Here is a 19,572-nt window from a genome sequence, read left to right on the forward strand (position 1 = left end):
TCTGTCTGCCTGCCTGCGTGTCTGTCTGTCTGTCTGCCTGCGTGTCTGTCTGTCTGCCTGCGTGTCTGCCTGCGTGTCTGTCTGTCTGCCTGCGTGTCTGCCTGCGTGTCTGTCTGCCTGCGTGTCTGTCTGTCTGTCTGCCTGCGTGTCTGTCTGTCTGCCTGCGTGTCTGTCTGTCTGCCTGCGTGTCTGTCTGTCTGCCTGCGTGCCTGCCTGCGTGTCTGCCTGCCTGCGTGTCTGCCTGCCTGCGTGTCTGCCTGCCTGCCTGCGTGTCTGCCTGCCTGCCTGCGTGTCTGCCTGCCTGCCTGCGTGTCTGCCTGCCTGCCTGCGTGTCTGCCTGCCTGCCTGCGTGTCTGTCTGCCTGCCTGCGTGTCTGTCTGCCTGCCTGCGTGTCTGTCTGCCTGCCTGCGTGTCTGTCTGCCTGCCTGCGTGTCTGTCTGCCTGCCTGCGTGTCTGTCTGCCTGCCTGCGTGTCTGTCTGTCTGCCTGTCTGTCTGTCTGCCTGCCTGCGTGTCTGTCTGTCTGTCTGCCTGCGTGTCTGTCTGTCTGCCTGCCTGCGTGTCTGTCTGTCTGTCTGCCTGCGTGTCTGTCTGTCTGTCTGCCTGCGTGTCTGTCTGTCTGTCTGCCTGCGTGTCTGTCTGTCTGTCTGCCTGCGTGTCTGTCTGCCTGTCTGTCTGTCTGCCTGCCTGCGTGTCTGCCTGCCTGCGTGTCTGCCTGCCTGCGTGTCTGCCTGCCTGCGTGTCTGCCTGCCTGCGTGTCTGCCTGCCTGCGTGTCTGCCTGCCTGCGTGTCTGCCTGCGTGTCTGCCTGCGTGTCTGCCTGCGTGTCTGTCTGTCTGCCTGCCTGTCTGTCTGTCTGCCTGCGTGTCTGTCTGTCTGCCTGCGTGTCTGTCTGTCTGCCTGCGTGTCTGTCTGTCTGCCTGCGTGTCTGTCTGTCTGCCTGCGTGTCTGTCTGTCTGTCTGCGTGTCTGCCTGCGTGTCTGTCTGTCTGTCTGCCTGCCTGCGTGTCTGTCTGTCTGTCTGCCTGCCTGCGTGTCTGTCTGTCTGTCTGCCTGCGTGTCTGTCTGTCTGCCTGCGTGTCTGCCTGCGTGTCTGTCTGTCTGCCTGCGTGTCTGCCTGCGTGTCTGTCTGCCTGCGTGTCTGTCTGTCTGTCTGCCTGCGTGTCTGTCTGTCTGCCTGCGTGTCTGTCTGTCTGCCTGCGTGTCTGTCTGTCTGCCTGCGTGCCTGCCTGCGTGTCTGCCTGCCTGCGTGTCTGCCTGCCTGCGTGTCTGCCTGCCTGCCTGCGTGTCTGCCTGCCTGCCTGCGTGTCTGCCTGCCTGCCTGCGTGTCTGCCTGCCTGCCTGCGTGTCTGTCTGCCTGCCTGCGTGTCTGTCTGCCTGCCTGCGTGTCTGTCTGCCTGCCTGCGTGTCTGTCTGCCTGCCTGCGTGTCTGTCTGCCTGCCTGCGTGTCTGTCTGTCTGCCTGTCTGTCTGTCTGCCTGCCTGCGTGTCTGTCTGTCTGTCTGCCTGCGTGTCTGTCTGCCTGCCTGCCTGTCTGTCTGCCTGCCTGCCTGTCTGTCTGCCTGCCTGCCTGTCTGTCTGCCTGCGTGTCTGTCTGCCTGCCTGCCTGCGTGTCTGTCTGCCTGCCTGCGTGTCTGTCTGCCTGCCTGCGTGTCTGTCTGCCTGCCTGCGTGTCTGTCTGTCTGTCTGCCTGCCTGCGTGTCTGTCTGTCTGTCTGCCTGCCTGCGTGTCTGTCTGCCTGCCTGTCTGTCTGCCTGCCTGTCTGCCTGTCTGTCTGTCTGCCTGCCTGCGTGTCTGCCTGCCTGCGTGTCTGCCTGCCTGCGTGTCTGCCTGCCTGCGTGTCTGCCTGCCTGCGTGTCTGCCTGCCTGCGTGTCTGCCTGCCTGCGTGTCTGCCTGCGTGTCTGCCTGCGTGTCTGCCTGCGTGTCTGCCTGCGTGTCTGTCTGTCTGCCTGCCTGTCTGTCTGTCTGCCTGCGTGTCTGTCTGTCTGCCTGCGTGTCTGTCTGTCTGCCTGCGTGTCTGTCTGTCTGCCTGCGTGTCTGTCTGTCTGCCTGCGTGTCTGTCTGTCTGTCTGCGTGTCTGCCTGCGTGTCTGTCTGTCTGTCTGCCTGCCTGCGTGTCTGTCTGTCTGTCTGCCTGCCTGCGTGTCTGTCTGTCTGTCTGCCTGCGTGTCTGTCTGTCTGCCTGCGTGTCTGCCTGCGTGTCTGTCTGTCTGCCTGCGTGTCTGCCTGCGTGTCTGTCTGCCTGCGTGTCTGTCTGTCTGTCTGCCTGCGTGTCTGTCTGTCTGCCTGCGTGTCTGTCTGTCTGCCTGCGTGTCTGTCTGTCTGCCTGCGTGCCTGCCTGCGTGTCTGCCTGCCTGCGTGTCTGCCTGCCTGCGTGTCTGCCTGCCTGCCTGCGTGTCTGCCTGCCTGCCTGCGTGTCTGCCTGCCTGCCTGCGTGTCTGCCTGCCTGCCTGCGTGTCTGCCTGCCTGCCTGCGTGTCTGTCTGCCTGCCTGCGTGTCTGTCTGCCTGCCTGCGTGTCTGTCTGCCTGCCTGCGTGTCTGTCTGCCTGCCTGCGTGTCTGTCTGCCTGCCTGCGTGTCTGTCTGCCTGCCTGCGTGTCTGTCTGTCTGCCTGTCTGTCTGTCTGCCTGCCTGCGTGTCTGTCTGTCTGTCTGCCTGCGTGTCTGTCTGTCTGCCTGCCTGCGTGTCTGTCTGTCTGTCTGCCTGCGTGTCTGTCTGTCTGTCTGCCTGCGTGTCTGTCTGTCTGTCTGCCTGCGTGTCTGTCTGTCTGTCTGCCTGCGTGTCTGTCTGTCTGTCTGTCTGCCTGCCTGCGTGTCTGCCTGCCTGCGTGTCTGCCTGCCTGCGTGTCTGCCTGCCTGCGTGTCTGCCTGCCTGCGTGTCTGCCTGCCTGCGTGTCTGCCTGCCTGCGTGTCTGTCTGCCTGCGTGTCTGTCTGCCTGCGTGTCTGTCTGTCTGCGTGTCTGTCTGCGTGTCTGTCTGCGTGTCTGTCTGCGTGTCTGTCTGCGTGTCTGTCTGCGTGTCTGTCTGCACGCGTGCGTGTGCTTGAGTGTGCGTGTGCTTGAGTGTGCGTGTGCTTGAGTGTGCGTGTGCTTGAGTGTGCGTGTGCTTGAGTGTGCGTGTGCTTGAGTGTGCGTGTGCTTGAGTGTGCGTGTGCTTGAGTGTGCGTGTGCTTGAGTGTGCGTGTCTTATCTCTCCTACCTGTATTGAAAGGCTCAGTTTTGATCCGTGGTGATGGTTGTGGATGTAGTATCTGCTTAAGCCCTTTCTGTGCCGGGTGCATGGTGCTCTGTTGCTGGGGGAACGACATCCCCTGTCCCGCCTGCTGCATGTGTGAGTGAGGGTGTGAGTGAGGATGTGTTGCGAGCCTCTGCTGTTGCTGGGTTGGAGCGGCCGCTGCCTGTGACTGAGTCTGCATGGCCTGCATGAGCTGAGACTGGACCCGCCCAGGAGACTGTGTGTGGGCCGGGGGCCGGGACATGAGCTGAGACTGGACCCGCACAGGAGACTGTGTGTGGGCCGGGGCCCGGGACATGAGTTGAGACTGGACCCGCCCAGGAGACTGTGTGTGGGCCGGGGCCCGGGACATGAGCTGAGACTGGACCCGCACAGGAGACTGTGTGTGGGCCGGGGCCCGGTACATGAGCTGAGACTGGACCCGCACAGGAGACTGTGTGTGGGGGTGTATGTGTGCCGGGGGCCGAGACGACTGCAGGTACATGTGCATCTGGCTGAGCGGGAGGGGAGGGGTTTCAGAGTTAGTGGGCACCGCCTCCTCGTCGTCCTCAAATAGGGCTTGAGGGGGTTGGGCCGAGACCCCCAGGATTCCGTGGGGGGTGGGGGGAGAGGGGACACAAGGGCGAGGGAGGGAGGGTTGGGGAATGGGGAGGGAGGGTTGGGGAATGTGGAGGGAGGGCTGGGGGGGAGGAGGAGCGGAGGAGGGGGGAGGCTGAGGGGGTTTGGGGGCCACTCGGTTGCTGGGGCGGGACGGCTGCTGGGGGAGAGCGTTGTGGAGTGCTACAGAGAGAAGGGAGTGAGGAGCGAGAGAAGGGAGGGAGGAGAGAGAGAGAAGGGAGCGAGGAGCGAGAGAGAAGGGAGCGAGGAGCGAGAGAGAAGGGAGCGAGGAGCGAGAGAGAAGGGAGCGAGGAGTGAGAGAGAAGGGAGCGAGCGAAGGGAGGGAGGAGAGAGAAAAGGGAGGGAGGAGAGAGAGAAGGGAGGGAGGAGAGAGAAAAGGGAGGGAGGAGAGAGAGGAGAGAGAAAAGGTAGGGAGGAGAGAGAAAGAGATGAGAATGGGGGGAGAGGGACAAAAAGAGTAAGTACAGAAATAAATGATATTTATAAAATCTAAATGTTTCATTAAAACCAAAACCCCTCGACACAATGAAGTGTAGAAATGTGTGATGTGTGTGTCTGTTCATCCACATACCTGGGGAGAGCATGACGGAGGGCATGACGGCCTGCTGGTTGAGGAAGGGCTGTGTGCTCTCAGAGGTGTGTGTGGCCGGGTGTGTGTGTGTGTTGGCAGCGTTGAGGTGGGGGGGTCCGGCGGCAGGGGGCCCCAGTTCATTATGGCGGTGCTCCCCCACCTGCTGGCTCAGATGGGGGGCCAGGAAGTGAGCTAGGGGGTCAAAGGTCAAAGAGGAGTCCAGAGAGGTCACGGGGACAGTGGGGATGGAGGGAGGAGGAGGGGGGGCGAAGGGGTGTTGATGCTGCTGCTGGGGGGGTTTGGACTGAACTAGGGGGGTCTGGGGGGAGGAGGAGGGGTCCAGAGGGGCAGTGATGCTGACCCCGCCCCTGCTGGACTGGTGGGGTCTCTTACAGTATATATTGCTAGAGGAGGACTTTTGCTGCTGGGGGGCCAGCCCTGAGAGAGAGAAAGAGAGAGAGAGAGAGAGAGCAGGAGAGAGAGAGAGAGAAGGAGAGAGAGAGAGAGCAGGAGAGAGAAGGAGAGAGAGCAGGAGAGAGAGCAAGAGAGAGCGGGAGAGAGCAGGAGAGAGCAGGAGAGAGAGGGAGAGAGCAGGAGAGAGAGCGCGAGAGAGCAGGAGAGAGAGAGCAGGAGAGAGAGAGAGCAGGAGAGGGAGAGAGCAGGAGAGGGAGAGAGCAGGAGAGAGAAGGAGAGAGAGCAGGAGAGAGAGCAAGAGAGAGCGGGAGAGAGCGGGAGAGAGCAGGAGAGAGCAGGAGAGAGAGAGCAGGAGAGAGAGCAGGAGAGAGAGCAGGAGAGAGAGGGAGAGAGCAGGAGAGAGAGAGAGAGAGCAGGAGAGAGAGAGAGAGAGCAGGAGAGAGAGAGAGAGAGCAGGAGAGAGAGAGAGAGAGCAGGAGAGAGAGAGAGAGCAGGAGAGAGAGAGAGAGAGCAGGAGAGAGAGAGAGCAGGAGAGAGAGGAGAGGGAGCAGGAGAGAGAGAGGAGAGAGAGGAGAGGGAGCAGGAGAGAAGAGAGAGAGAGAGAGAGAGAGCAGGAGAGAGGGGGAGAGAGAGACAACATAATGAAAATGATGTGTGTACAGGGCTTGACATTTAGGTCAATTTCCCAGCGGCACACCGGGCCAGTGCCAACTGAAAGCTACTGGCCCGAACGGAAAAACTATTGGCCCAGATCAGGGGAGGAGTGGAAAGAGGTGAAAGTAGCCAATAGTCTAATAGTCTATAACTATAATAACCTACCCTCCACACACAAATCATTACATTGTAACTTAATATTATATTGACATGAAAAAAAACAATCTCAAAAAGGGTGTTATTGTTAGTGACTGAACAGTGAGCGACTTGTAAGACTCTAACATTTGTTTTTGTTTGCCAAAAAAGGTTCAGTTTTCCTCGTTGTTTTCACTCTCAAAATCACACCTGGTTTCTTTCTAGCTAAATTGGATGTTCTAAGTCCACAGCAATACTTTAAAATCACACCAGGAGGCCACTTCTGAGGTCTGGGGAAAAAACTAACAAAAATCACACTGAAGTTCACCTTTAATTCAATTGCGCACCGAGGAAGAGACAGTTGTGTTTGGCTAAGTGGCGTTTCTGTACAATGCCCACCGCATTGATAGAAATCATCATGATATCATTCTGTCAGGTGGTCCTACTTCACAGACGACATTTAATTGGGAAGGTTTTAGGGGGAAGCATTTAGAAATGACCGTCTCCTGCATGCTAACTCTCTCCTGCATGCTAACTCTCTCCTGCATGCTAACTGGCTAACTGTCTCCTCCATGCTAACTGGCTAACTGTCTCCTCCATGCTAACTTGCTAACTGTCTCCTGCACGCTAACTGTCTCCTGCACGCTAACTAGCGACACAACAACAGGCACACAGAAACAGGCTTTACTTCTTCAGAGAGATACACAAATCCCTGATGCATTCTGTCGTTCTACTGAGAGCTGCTTCACAACCAGTTGACTGAGATCTGCTTCACAACCAGTTGACAGAGAGCTGCTTCACAACCAGTTGACAGAGCTGCTTCACAACCAGTTGACTGCTTCACAACCAGTTGACTGCTTCACAACCAGTTGACAGAGAGCTGCTTCACAACCAGTTGACAGAGATGCTTCACAACCAGTTGACTGCGTCACAACCAGTTGACTGAGAGCTGCTTCACAACCAGTTGACTGCTTCACAACCAGTTGACTGAGAGCTGCTTCACAACCAGTTGACTGCTTCACAACCAGTTGACTGAGAGCTGCTTCACAACCAGTTGACTGAGAGCTGCTTCACAACCAGTTGACAGAGAGCTGCTTCACAACCAGTTGACAGAGAGCTGCTTCACAACCAGTTGACAGAGAGCTGCTTCACAACCAGTTGACAGAGAGCTGCTTCACAACCAGTTGACAGAGAGCTGCTTCACAACCAGTTGACAGAGAGCTGCTTCACAACCAGTTGACAGAGAGCTGCTTCACAACCAGTTGACAGAGAGCTGCTTCACAACCAGTTGACAGAGAGCTGCTTCACAACCAGTTGACAGAGAGCTGCTTCACAACCAGTTGACAGAGAGCTGCTTCACAACCAGTTGACAGAGAGCTGCTTCACAACCAGTTGACAGAGAGCTGCTTCACAACCAGTTGACAGAGAGCTGCTTCACAACCAGTTGACAGAGAGCTGCTTCACAACCAGTTGACAGAGAGCTGCTTCACAACCAGTTGACAGAGAGCTGCTTCACAACCAGTTGACAGAGAGCTGCTTCACAACCAGTTGACAGAGAGCTGCTTCACAACCAGTTGACAGAGAGCTGCTTCACAACCAGTTGACAGAGAGCTGCTTCACAACCAGTTGACTGCTTCACAACCAGTTGACTGAGAGCTGCTTCACAACCAGTTGACTGAGAGCTGCTTCACAACCAGTTGACTGAGAGCTGCTTCACAACCAGTTGACTGCTTCCAGTTGACTGAGAGCTGCTTCACAACCAGTTGACAGAGAGCTGCTTCACAACCAGTTGACAGAGAGCTGCTTCACAACCAGTTGACAGAGAGCTGCTTCACAACCAGTTGACTGCGTCACAACCAGTTGACTGAGAGCTGCTTCACAACCAGTTGACTGCTTCACAACCAGTTGACTGAGAGCTGCTTCACAACCAGTTGACTGCTTCACAACCAGTTGACTGAGAGCTGCTTCACAACCAGTTGACTGAGAGCTGCTTCACAACCAGTTGACTGCTTCCAGTTGACTGAGAGCTGCTTCACAACCAGTTGACTGAGAGCTGCTTCACAACCAGTTGACTGAGAGCTGCTTCACAACCAGTTGACTGCTTCCAGTTGACTGAGAGCTGCTTCACAACCAGTTGACTGAGAGCTGCTTCACAACCAGTTGACTGAGAGCTGCTTCACAACCAGTTGACTGAGAGCTGCTTCACAACCAGTTGACTGAGCGCTGCTTCACAACCAGTTGACTGAGAGCTGCTTCACAACCAGTTGACTGAGAGCTGCTTCACAACCAGTTGACTGAGAGCTGCTTCACAACCAGTTGACTGAGAGCTGCGCACTCCTGCTGCCCGACGTGATACCCCACTCAAACTATGTATTATGAGCCGTGTGTGTGTAGTGTTGTGTGTGTGTTACCTGTGTCGTCGCTGTCAGAGGAGTCACTGCTGCCTGATGAAGATCCTGTCTTCATCTTCATCACACTGGTCACCTCCAGAGCCTTCTCTACTGCTTCACACACACAGGATGGGTTAACTCTCTCTCCCTGGATGGGTTAACTGGTCATTCTGGTCAATATTATTTCACTATCTCTCTCTCTCTCACACACAGACCCACGGTGAACACATACTTCCTCTCCTGGTGTTTCATTATTTCACCACCACTCTCTCTTTCTCTCTCCCTCCTTCTCTCCCTCCTTCTCCTTCTCTCCCTCCCTCCATTATTTCACCACCACTCTCTTTCTCCTTCTTTCTCCTTCTCTCCCTCCATTATTTTCCCACCACTCACTCTCTCCCTCCCTCCCTCCCCACCTCTCTTACCTGGCTGGGATTTCTTCTTCCTTCTAAGGCTGGTCCAGACATATTTCTCCATCTCTCTCCCCCTCCCTCTCTCTCCCTCCCTCCCTCCCTCCCCACCTCTCTTACCTGGCTGGCATTTCTTCTTCTTTCTAAGGCTGGTCCAGACATATTTCTCCATCTCTCTCCCCCTCCCTCTCTCTCCCTCCCTCCCTCCCCACCTCTCTTACCTGGCTGGCATTTCTTCTTCTTTCTAAGGCTGGTCCAGACATATTTCTCCATCTCTCTCCCCCTCCCTCTCTCTCCCTCCCTCCCTCCCTCCCCACCTCTCTTACCTGGCTGGGATTTCTTCTTCTTTCTAAGGCTGGTCCAGACATATTTCTCCAGCTCTCGGAGCGTCGAGGGTTTCAGCGTCTCAAAGTCGATCTCTATCTCGTCTGGGTTGGTGTTCTTGAGCGATGGCTCTCGTGATTGGATGATGTGGACGACGCGACCAAGCTTGTCGCCGGGCAGTTTATTGATGTCCAGACTGAGCTGGCGTTTCTCCTCGTAGGACATTGGCTTACACCTGTCAGCTGCCCCGCCCACAAACACACCTGGGACACAAACAAGTACATTAACATTTTTTTTAATATTCTTTTTTTATTTTTTTATCTTACAAAATCTCTCTCTCACTCACTCACTCGTGTCATCTTCTGCCTCCAGCGAGGCTGAGGGGGCAAGGGGGGTGGAGCCTGTCTGACGTGGGGCGCCCGGTCGACTGTTCTTCATCATTTCTTTTTTACTGTGGAGAAAGAAAGAGATGAGAGCGAGTTGACAGAGCGTGTCAGAGAGAAATGATTAATCAATCAGAAACCTCCACTGTCTATCCTGGGTTTATCCATCCTACCCAGATGTCTCTACCTGGGCTTCTCTCCATCCATCCTACCTGGGCTTCTCTCCATCCATCCTACCTGGCCTTCTCTCCATCCATCCTACCTGGCCTTCTCTCCATCCATCCTACCTGGGCTTCTCTCCATCCATCCTACCTGGGCTTCTCTCCATCCACCCTACCTGGGCTTCTCTCCATCCATCCTACCTGGGCTTCTCTCCATCCACCCTACCTGGGCTTCTCTCCATCCACCCTACCTGGGCTTCTCTCCATCCATCCTACCTGGGCTTCTCTCCATCCATCCTACCTGGGCTTCTCTCCAGCCATCCTACCTGGGCTTCTCTCCATCCACCCTACCTGGGCTTCTCTCCATCCTTCCTACCTGGGCTTCTCTCCATCCACCCTACCTGGGCTTCTCTCCATCCTTCCTACCTGGGCTTCTCTCCATCCACCCTACCTGGCCTTCTCTCCATCCATCCTACCTGGGCTTCTCTCCATCCACCCTACCTGGGCTTCTCTCCATCCATCCTACCTGGGCTTCTCTCCATCCAATCTACCTGGGCTTCTCTCCAGCCATCCTACCTGGGCTTCTCTCCATCCACCCTACCTGGGCTTCTCTCCATCCTTCCTACCTGGGCTTCTCTCCATCCACCCTACCTGGGCTTCTCTCCATCCTTCCTACCTGGGCTTCTCTCCATCCACCCTACCTGGCCTTCTCTCCATCCATCCTACCTGGGCTTCTCTCCATCCATCCTACCTCGGTTTCTTGATCTTCTTAGGCGTGGTCACCGGCTCCTTGCTGTTTTTGCTCTTTCTGATTGGCTGGAGGATGGCAGGGGGCGGGATCTCCGATGGCTCCTCCCCTCCTATCTTCTTGTACTTGTCTTTATTCTTCTTCTCCCTCTCTTTTCTCTTGGGCTTGGTGGCCTGGGGCGTGGACAGAGCGGCCAGCTGTTCGTGAACAGCTTTGAGCTGTAGGAGAGAAACACAGGAGGATGTTAAAAGAGAATCACAATCCTCTCAACTCTTTCATTTTCTCCACCCCTCTCTTCTTCTTTTACCGGTTCTGTGTTCAGGTGAAAATCCCTTGCTCTCTCTCTCTCTTCTTTTCCTAACCCCTTTCTTAATTATTTTATTCTTTCTCTTTGGGTGAGTCAGTGTCAACACAGTGTTTTATCCTTCCTACACTTTCTTTACCCCCTTCACCCTCAGGAGATCCCTTCTCCTCCCATCTTCTCTCCCCCTCACCTGTTCCTGTAGTTCAGCCAGTCTCTGTGTTCTCTCGTGTTCCAAACCTCCCTCGGAGGATTCTGATTCCGACGAGGAGGAGCTGTCATCGGAGGAGGAGGGCGGTCGTGGGGCAGGGGGCTGTCTGGCCGAGGGGGTGGGGAGGGGGTGGAGGGTGGGGACGGGGAGAGGGTGGAGGGCAGGGGAGGGGATGGGTTTGAGGGCTGGGGAGGGGAGGGGGGCCGTCTCCTCAAGCTCGTCTGGCATTTTGGCAAAGCGCATCTCAAACACGTCCTGTAGAGAGAGAGAAAGAGAGCTTTGTCAATGTTAATATTTTTCCCATGCCAATAAAGCCTCTTGAATTGAATTGAGAGCGGTCAGAGCTATGAACCATGGGAACTTTAGTCCGTGGCACTGTGAGATTTGTAGTCCATCATTCATCATTTCAACACTGTTTATGTTGACACCTGTCATTTGTCTGAAAGTGCTGTTGGTTGGTTGTATTGTTTGTTTGTTATGATTGTCAGATGTGTTGTAGTTGTTCACCTGTAGTTTGTGTAGTTGTTGTTGTTATGGGATTTTTGTGTTTAATGACTAAAATATGTACACATTTGACTTAGATGTTACTGTATGAATGAAACTTATTATAATCATAGTGCTGATTGTAATGTGATCCTTATTAGAAAGAATGGAGTTATCTTCCGACAGGCTGGAATGCTGTGTTCCTTACAGGACATTCTGTCTCTACCCAGGGAGGGGAAAGACCTTGGGTTGGTTGCAGATAGTTTAACAGGTGCCAGACAGCGTAATGAGGCTGTGAACTGTATTGCCATTGTATTCTAGAGGAGGATGGACATTAAAAATTATGACATCATCTTTATTATATAACCTGATGTAAATTGTACTATGATCAGTACTCTCGAGAATAAACGCTATTGATTGATTTTGAGACTGGTTTCTGTCCATTTTATGCTGATAAGTATCTTACAAATTCTTATGTATGGACAGAGTGTTTTAATTGAATTGGTTGATAAACATAGGAATTAAAATTCCTTTAACAATGTGTAGTTTACCTGTAGTTTGCATGTCATAGCAACCATGTTGTGTAGTTTGTGTGCCATAGCAACCATGTTCTGTAGTTTACCTGTAGCTTGCGTGCCATAGCAACCATGTTGTGTAGTTTACCTGTAGCGTGCGTGCCATAGCAACCATGTTGTGTAGTTTACCTGTAGCGTGCGTGCCATAGCAACCATGCTGTGTAGTTTACCTGTAGCTTGCGTGCCATAGCAGCCATGTTGTGTAGTTTACCTGTAGCGTGCGTGCCATAGCAACCATGCTGTGTAGTTTACCTGTAGTTTGTGTGCCATAGCAACCACAATGTGTAGTTCACCTGTAGTTTGCGTGCCATAGCAACCACGCTGTGTAGCGTACCTGTAGTTTGCGTGCCATAGCAACCACGCTGTGTAGCGTATCTGTAGTTTGCGTGCCATAGCAACCATGCTGTGTAGTTTACCTGTAGTTTGCATGTCATAGCAACCATGTTGTGTAGTTTGCGTGCCATAGCAACCATGTTCTGTAGTTTACCTGTAGCTTGCGTGCCATAGCAACCATATTGTGTAGTTTACCTGTAGCGTGCGTGCCATAGCAACCATGTTCTGTAATTTACCTGTAGCTTGCGTGCCATAGCAGCCATGTTGTGTAGTTTACCTGTAGTGTGAGTGCCATGTTGACCACGTCATGGTCTGGGGGGTTGTGTAGTTTACCTGTAGTGTGCGTGCCATGTTGACCATGTTGTGTAGTTTACCTGTAGTGTGCGTGCCATATTGACCATGTTGTGTAGTTTACCTGTAGTGTGCGTGCCATATTGACCATGTTGTGTAGTTTACCTGTAGTGTGCGTGCCATATTGACCATGTTGTGTAGTTTACCTGTAGTGTGAGTGCCATGTTGACCACGTCATGGTCTGGGGGGTTGTGTAGTTTACCTGTAGTGTGCGTGCCATATTGACCACGTTGTGTAGTGTTGTTTAGTTTACCTGCCATGTTGACCACGTTGTGTAGTGTTGTTTAGTTTACCTGCCATGTTGACCACGTCATGGTCCGGGGGGTTGTGTAGTTTACCTGTAGTGTGCGTGCCATATTGACCATGTTGTGTAGTTTACCTGTAGTGTGCGTGCCATATTGACCACATTGTGTAGTGTTGTGTAGTTTACCTGTAGAGTGCGTGCCATATTGACCACGTTGTGTAGGGTTGTGTAGTTTACCTGTAGTGTGCGTGCCATATTGACCACATTGTGTAGTGTTGTGTAGTTTACCTGTAGAGTGCGTGCCATATTGACCACGGTGTGTAGTTTACCTGTAGAGTGCGTGCCATATTGACCACGTCATGGTCTGGGGGGGTTGTGTAGTTTACCTGTAGAGTGCGTGCCATATTGACCACGTCATGGTCTGGGGGGTTGTGTAGTTTACCTGTAGAGTGCGTGCCATATTGACCACGTCATGGTCTGGGGGGTTGTGTAGTTTACCTGTAGTGTGCATGCCATATTGACCACGGTGTGTAGTTTACCTGTAGTGTGCGTGCCATGTTGACCACGTCATGGTCTGGGGGGTTGTATTTGTAACAGTTGGAGAACATCAGCCGGACATCAGCAGCAAAGTGCTGAGCGTCTCTGTACTGCCTGTTGTCCATCTTATCCTGAGGGGACAGAGACACAGTGAGGGGACAGAGACACAGTGAGGGGACAGAGACACAGTGAGGGGACAGAGACACAGTGAGGGGACAGAGACACAGTGAGGGGACAGAGACACAGTGAGGGGACAGAGACACAGTGAGGGGACAGAGACACAGTGAGGGGACAGAGACACAGTGAGGGGACAGAGACACAGTGCGGGGACAGAGACACAGTGAGGGGACAGAGACACAGTGAGGGGACAGAGACACAGTGAGGGGACAGAGACACAGTGAGGGGACAGAGACACAGTGAGGGGACAGAGACACAGTGAGGGGACAGAGACACAGTGAGGGGACAGAGACACAGTGAGGGGACAGAGACACAGTGAGGGGACAGAGACATGGTTACCCATTAACACAACCAGGATGTGAAAACCAGGGTTTCTGTTAGGAAAATGTGGTGCCGGACATTTGACCGGCAGCATTTTAATGTACCGGATCCATATGCATTGGGTACATAACCCATTAGGGCGCCCACCCAAGGTGCTCAGAATGACACAAATCACATTCAGAGCATTCAACTAGAGGATGCAACAGCGTGTGTCCTTCTTACCGAATTCCGATGCGCCTGGTGAAAACATAAACACCCCCCCATTCAATGTATTACCCAGAACCCCCTGGTGCTACACCTTCAATGTATTACCCAGAACCCCCTGGTGCTACACCTTCAATGTATTACCCAGAACCCCCTGGTGCAACACCTTCAATGTATTACCCAGAACCCCCTGGTGCTACACCTTCACTGTATTACCCAGAACCCCCTGGTGCTACACCTTCACTGTATTACCCAGAACCCCCTGGTGCTACACCTTCACTGTATTACCCAGAACCCCCTGGTGCTACACCTTCACTGTATTACCCAGAACCCCCTGGTGCTACACCTTCACTGTATTACCCAGAACCCCCTGGTGCTACACCTTCAATGTATTACCCAGAACCCCTTGGTGCTACACCTTCAATGTATTACCCAGAACCCCCTGGTGCTACACCTTCAATGTATTACCCAGAAACCCCTGGTGCTACACCTTCAATGTATTACCCAGAACCCCCTGGTGCAACACCTTCAATGTATTACCCAGAACCCCCTGGTGCTACACCTTCACTGTATTACCCAGAACCCCCTGGTGCTACACCTTCACTGTATTACCCAGAACCCCCTGGTGCTACACCTTCACTGTATTACCCAGAACCCCCTGGTGCTACACCTTCACTGTATTACCCAGAACCCCCTGGTGCTACACCTTCACTGTATTACCCAGAACCCCCTGGTGCTACACCTTCAATGTATTACCCAGAACCCCTTGGTGCTACACCTTCAATGTATTACCCAGAACCCCCTGGTGCTACACCTTCAATGTATTACCCAGAAACCCCTGGTGCTACACCTTCAATGTATTACCCAGAACCCCCTGGTGCTACACCTTCAATGTATTACCCAGAACCCCCTGGTGCTACACCTTCAATGTATTACCCAATAACCCCCTGGTGCTACACCTTCAATGTATTACCCAGAACCCCCTGGTGCTACACCTTCAATGCATTACCCAATAACCCTCTGGTGCTACACCTTCAATGTATTACCCAGAACCCCCTGTTGCTATACCTTCAATGCATTACCCAATAACCCCCTGATGCTACACCTTCAATGTATTACCCAGAACCCCCTGGTGCTACACCTTCAATGTATTACCCAATAACCCCCTGGTGCTACACCTTCAATGTATTACCCAGAACCCCCTGGTGCTACACCTTCAATGTATTACCCAGAACCCCCTGGTGCTACACCTTCAATGTATTCAGATCTATAGGAGGAGCAGATAGATGTTCCTCTATGGTCTGTCTGGTCTTCCTCTCAGACAGCTGGGAGGTCCACTGCTGATGACATCATCACTCATCTAATGAACAATGAGTGAGTGAGGGTCCACTTTTGATGAGCTCACCTTGACGGTTCCGAGGTCCATAGGGTGTTTGATGATGTGGTGGTAGTCGTGGAGGCCGAGGGCGTGCGCGTCGACAGGCTTGTAGAAGGGCCACGCGTACGCAATGTGTTTCTTAGACATCATGTCTCTGATAAGACCGCCACAGAACAGCAGCTGCTCCTAGAAGAGGTGGAGAGGGGAAGAGGGTAGGAGAGGGGAGGAGGGGGGAAGAGAGGGGAAGAGAGGGGAAGAGGGGAGAAGAGGGGAGAAGAGAGGGGAAGAGAGGGGAAGAGAGGGGAAGAGAGGGAGGAGACAGGAGGAGGGAAAGAGAGGAGAGGGGAAGAGGGGAGGAGAGGAGAGGGGAAGAGGGGAGGAGAGGGGAAGAGGGGAAGAGGGGAGGAGAAGGAGGAGAAGGAGGAGAGGGGAAGAGGGGAGGAGAGGGGAAGAGGGGAGGAGAGGGGAAGAGGGGAGGAGAGGAGAGGGGAGGAGAGGGGGGAGAGGAGAGGGGAAGAGGGGAGGAGAGGGGAAGTGGGGAGGAGAGGGGAAGTGGGGAGGAGAGGGAGGAGAGGGGAAGAGAGGGGAAGAGAGGGAGGAGAGGGGAAGAGAGGGGAAGAGAGGGAGGAGAGGGGAAGAGGGAGGAGAGGGGAAGAGAGGGAGGAGAGGGGAAGAGGGGAGGAGAGGAGAGGGGAAGAGGGGAGGAGAGGAGAGGGGAAGAGGGGAGGAGAGGAGAGGGGAAAAGGGGAGGAGAGGAGAGGGGGAGAGGGGAGGAGAGGGGAAGAGGGGAAGAGAAGGAGGAGAGGGGAAGAGGGGAGAGGGGAGGAGAGGGGGGAGAGGAGAGGGGAAGAGGGGAGGAGAGGGGAAGAGGGGAGGAGAGGGAGGAGAGGAGAGGGGAAGAGGGGAAGAGAGGGAGGAGAGAGGAAGAGAGGGAGGAGAGGGGAAGAGAGGGAGGAGAGGGGAAGAGAGGGAGGAGAGGGGAAGAGAGAGAGGAGAGGGGAAGAGAGGGAGGAGAGGGGAAGAGAGGGAGGAGAGGGGAAGAGAGGGAGGAGAGGGGAAGAGAGGGAGGAGAGGGGAAGAGGGGAGGAGAGGGGAAGAGAGGGAGGAGAGGGGAAGAGAGGGAGGAGAGGGGAAGAGAGGGAGGAGAGGGAGACAGAGAGGAGAGGAAAAAGGAAGGAAAAGGAAGACAGAAGACTTTATTAATCCATATGAGAAATGTGTCGTCAGCTGAACAGACAGACAACCCTAACCCTGAACAGACAGACAACCCTAACCCTGAACAGACAGACAGACAACCCTAACCCTGAACAGACAGACAGACAGCCCTAACCCTGTACAGACAGACAGACAACCCTAACCCTGTACAGACAGACAGACAACCCTAACCCTGTACAGACAGACAGACAACCCTGAACAGACAGACAGACAACCCTAACCCTGAACAGACAGACAGACAACCCTAACCCTGAACAGACAGACAACCCTAACCCTAAACAGAAAGACAACCCTAACCCTGAACAGACAGACAGACAACCCTAACCCTGTACAGACAGACAGACAACCCTAACCCTGAACAGACAGACAACCCTAACCCTAGACAGACAGACAACCCTAACCCTGAACAGACAGACAACCCTAACCCTGAACAGACAGACAACCCTAACCCTGAACAGACAGACAGACAACCCTAACCCTGAGCAGACAGACAGCCCTAACCCTGTGCAGACAGACAGCCCTAACCCTGTGCAGACATACAGCCCTAACCCTGTGCAGACAGACAGACAACCCTAGCCCTGTACAGACAGACAGACAACCCTAACCCTATACAGACAGACAGACAACCCTAACCCTGTACAGACAGACAGACAACCCTAACCCTATTCAGACAAACAGACAACCCTAACCCTGAACAGACAGACAACCCTAACCCTGAACAGACAGACATCCCTAACCCTGAACAGACAGACAGCCCTAACCCTGAACAGACAGACAACCCTAACCCTGTACAGACAGACAACCCTAACCCTGTACAGACAGACAGACAGACAACCCTAACCCTGTACAGACAGACAACCCTAACCCTGTACAGACAGACAGACAACCCTAACCCTGTACAGACAGACAACCCTAACCCTGAACAGACAGACAACCCTAACCCTGAACAGACAGACAACCCTAACCCTGTGCAGACAGACAGACAACCCTAAACCTGTACAGACAGACAGACAACCCTAACCCTGTACAGACAGACAGACAACCCTGAACAGACAGTCAGACAACCCTAACCCTGAACAGACAGACAGACAACCCTAACCCTGAACAGACAGACAGACAACCCTAACCCTGAACAGACAGACAGACAACCCTAACCCTGAACAGACAGACAGACAACCCTAACCCTGTACAGACAGACAGACAACCCTAACCCTGTACAGAAAGACAACCCTAACCCTGAACAGACAGACAGACAACCCTAACCCTGAACAGACAGACAGACAACCCTAACCCTGAACAGACAGACAACCCTAACCCTAAACAGAAAGACAACCCTAACCCTGAACAGACAGACAGACAACCCTAACCCTGTACAGACAGACAGACAACCCTAACCCTGAACAGACAGACAGACAACCCTAAACAGACAGACAGACAACCCTAACCCTGAACAGACAGACAGACAACCCTAACCCTGAACAGACAGACAGACAACCCTAACCCTGTACAGACAGACAACCCTAACCCTGTACAGACAGACAGACAACCCTAACCCTGTACAGAAAGACAACCCTAACCCTGAACAGAAAGACAACCCTAACCCTGAACAGACAGACAGACAACCCTAACCCTGAACAGACAGTCAGACAACCCTAACCCTGAACAGACAGACAACCCTAACCCTGAACAGACAGACAGACAACCCTAACCCTGTACAGACAGACAACCCTAACCCTGTACAGACAGACAGACAACCCTAACCCTGTACAGAAAGACAACCCTAACCCTGAACAGACAGACAGACAACCCTAACCCTGAACAGACAGACAGACAACCCTAACCCTGAACAGACAGACAGACAACCCTAATCCTGAACAGACAGACAACCCTAACCCTGAACAGACAGACAGACAACCCTAACCCTGAACAGACAGACAGACAACCCTAACCCTGTACAGACAGACAGACAACCCTAACCCTGAACAGACAGACAGACAACCCTAACCCTGAACAGACAGACAGACAACCCTAACCCTGAACAGACAGACAGACAACCCTAACCCTGAACAGACAGACAGACAACCCTAACCCTGAACAGACAGACAGCCCTAACCCTGTGCAGACAGACAGCCCTAACCCTGTGCAGACAGACAGCCCTAACCCTGTGCAGACAGACAGCCAACCCTAACCCTGAACAGACAGACAGACAACCCTAACCCTATACAGACAGACAGACAACCCTAACCCTGTACAGACAGACAGACAACCCTAACCCTGAACAGACAGACAACCCTAACCCTGAACAGACAGACATCCCTAACCCTGAACAGACAGACAACCCTAACCCTGAACAGACAGACATCCCTAACCCTGTACAGACAGACAACCCTAACCCTATACAGACAGACAGACAGACAACCCTAACCCTGTACAGACATACAACCCTAACCCTATTCAGACAAACAGACAACCCTAACCCTGAACAGACAGACAACCCTAACCCTGTACAGACAGACAGACAACCCTAACCCTGTACAGACAGACAACCCTGAACAGACAGACAACCCTAACCCTGTACAGACAGACAGACAACCCTAACCCTGTACAGACAGACAACCCTAACCCTGTACAGACACACAGACAACCCTAACCCTGTACAGACACACAGACAACCCTAACCCTGTACAGACACACAGACAACCCTAACCCTGTACAGACAGACAACCCTAACCCTGTACAGACAGACAACCCTAACCCTGTACAGACAGACAACCCTAACCCTGTGCAGACAGACAACCCTAACCCTGTACAGACAGACAACCCTAACCCTGTACAGACAGACAACCCTAACCCTGTACAGACAGACAACCCTAACCCTGAACAGACAGACAACCCTAAACAGACAGACAACCCTAACCCTGAACAGACAGACAGACAACCCTAACCCTGAACAGACAGACAGACAACCCTAACCCTGAACAGACAGACAACCCTAACCCTGAACAGACAGACAGACAACCCTAACCCTGAACAGACAGACAACCCTAACCCTGAACAGACAGACAACCCTAAACAGACAGACAACCCTAACCCTGAACAGACAGACAGACAACCCTAACCCTGAACAGACAGACAGACAACCCTAACCCTGAACAGACAGACAGACAACCCTAACCCTGAACAGACAGACAGACAACCCTAACCCTGAAC

General features: G+C 53.4%; 1 protein-coding gene across 8 annotated transcripts in view; it reads right to left on the bottom strand.

Moving 5' to 3' along the window:
• Positions 1–19,572, bottom strand: part of LOC129839680 (bromodomain-containing protein 4-like) — a 59,048-nt gene that overhangs the window by 19,435 nt on the left and 20,041 nt on the right. For 7 of the 8 annotated variants that reach the window (XM_055907241.1, XM_055907247.1, XM_055907239.1 and 4 more), the window contains 9 exons: positions 15,175–15,333; positions 13,070–13,198; positions 10,527–10,799; positions 10,036–10,250; positions 9,091–9,191; positions 8,743–9,003; positions 8,031–8,123; positions 4,417–4,854; positions 3,192–4,007 (listed from right to left, as the gene is read on the bottom strand). In XM_055907241.1, the coding sequence (XP_055763216.1) occupies positions 3,192–4,007; positions 4,417–4,854; positions 8,031–8,123; positions 8,743–9,003; positions 9,091–9,191; positions 10,036–10,250; positions 10,527–10,799; positions 13,070–13,198; positions 15,175–15,333 (2,485 nt within the window). The remainder of the gene's footprint in view (positions 1–3,191; positions 4,008–4,416; positions 4,855–8,030; positions 8,124–8,742; positions 9,004–9,090; positions 9,192–10,035; positions 10,251–10,526; positions 10,800–13,069; positions 13,199–15,174; positions 15,334–19,572) is intronic. The other variant, XM_055907246.1, reaches the window with a different exon arrangement.

Source organism: Salvelinus fontinalis, chromosome 40 (genome assembly GCF_029448725.1).
Source record: "Salvelinus fontinalis isolate EN_2023a chromosome 40, ASM2944872v1, whole genome shotgun sequence".
Taxonomy (NCBI): domain Eukaryota; kingdom Metazoa; phylum Chordata; class Actinopteri; order Salmoniformes; family Salmonidae; genus Salvelinus; species Salvelinus fontinalis.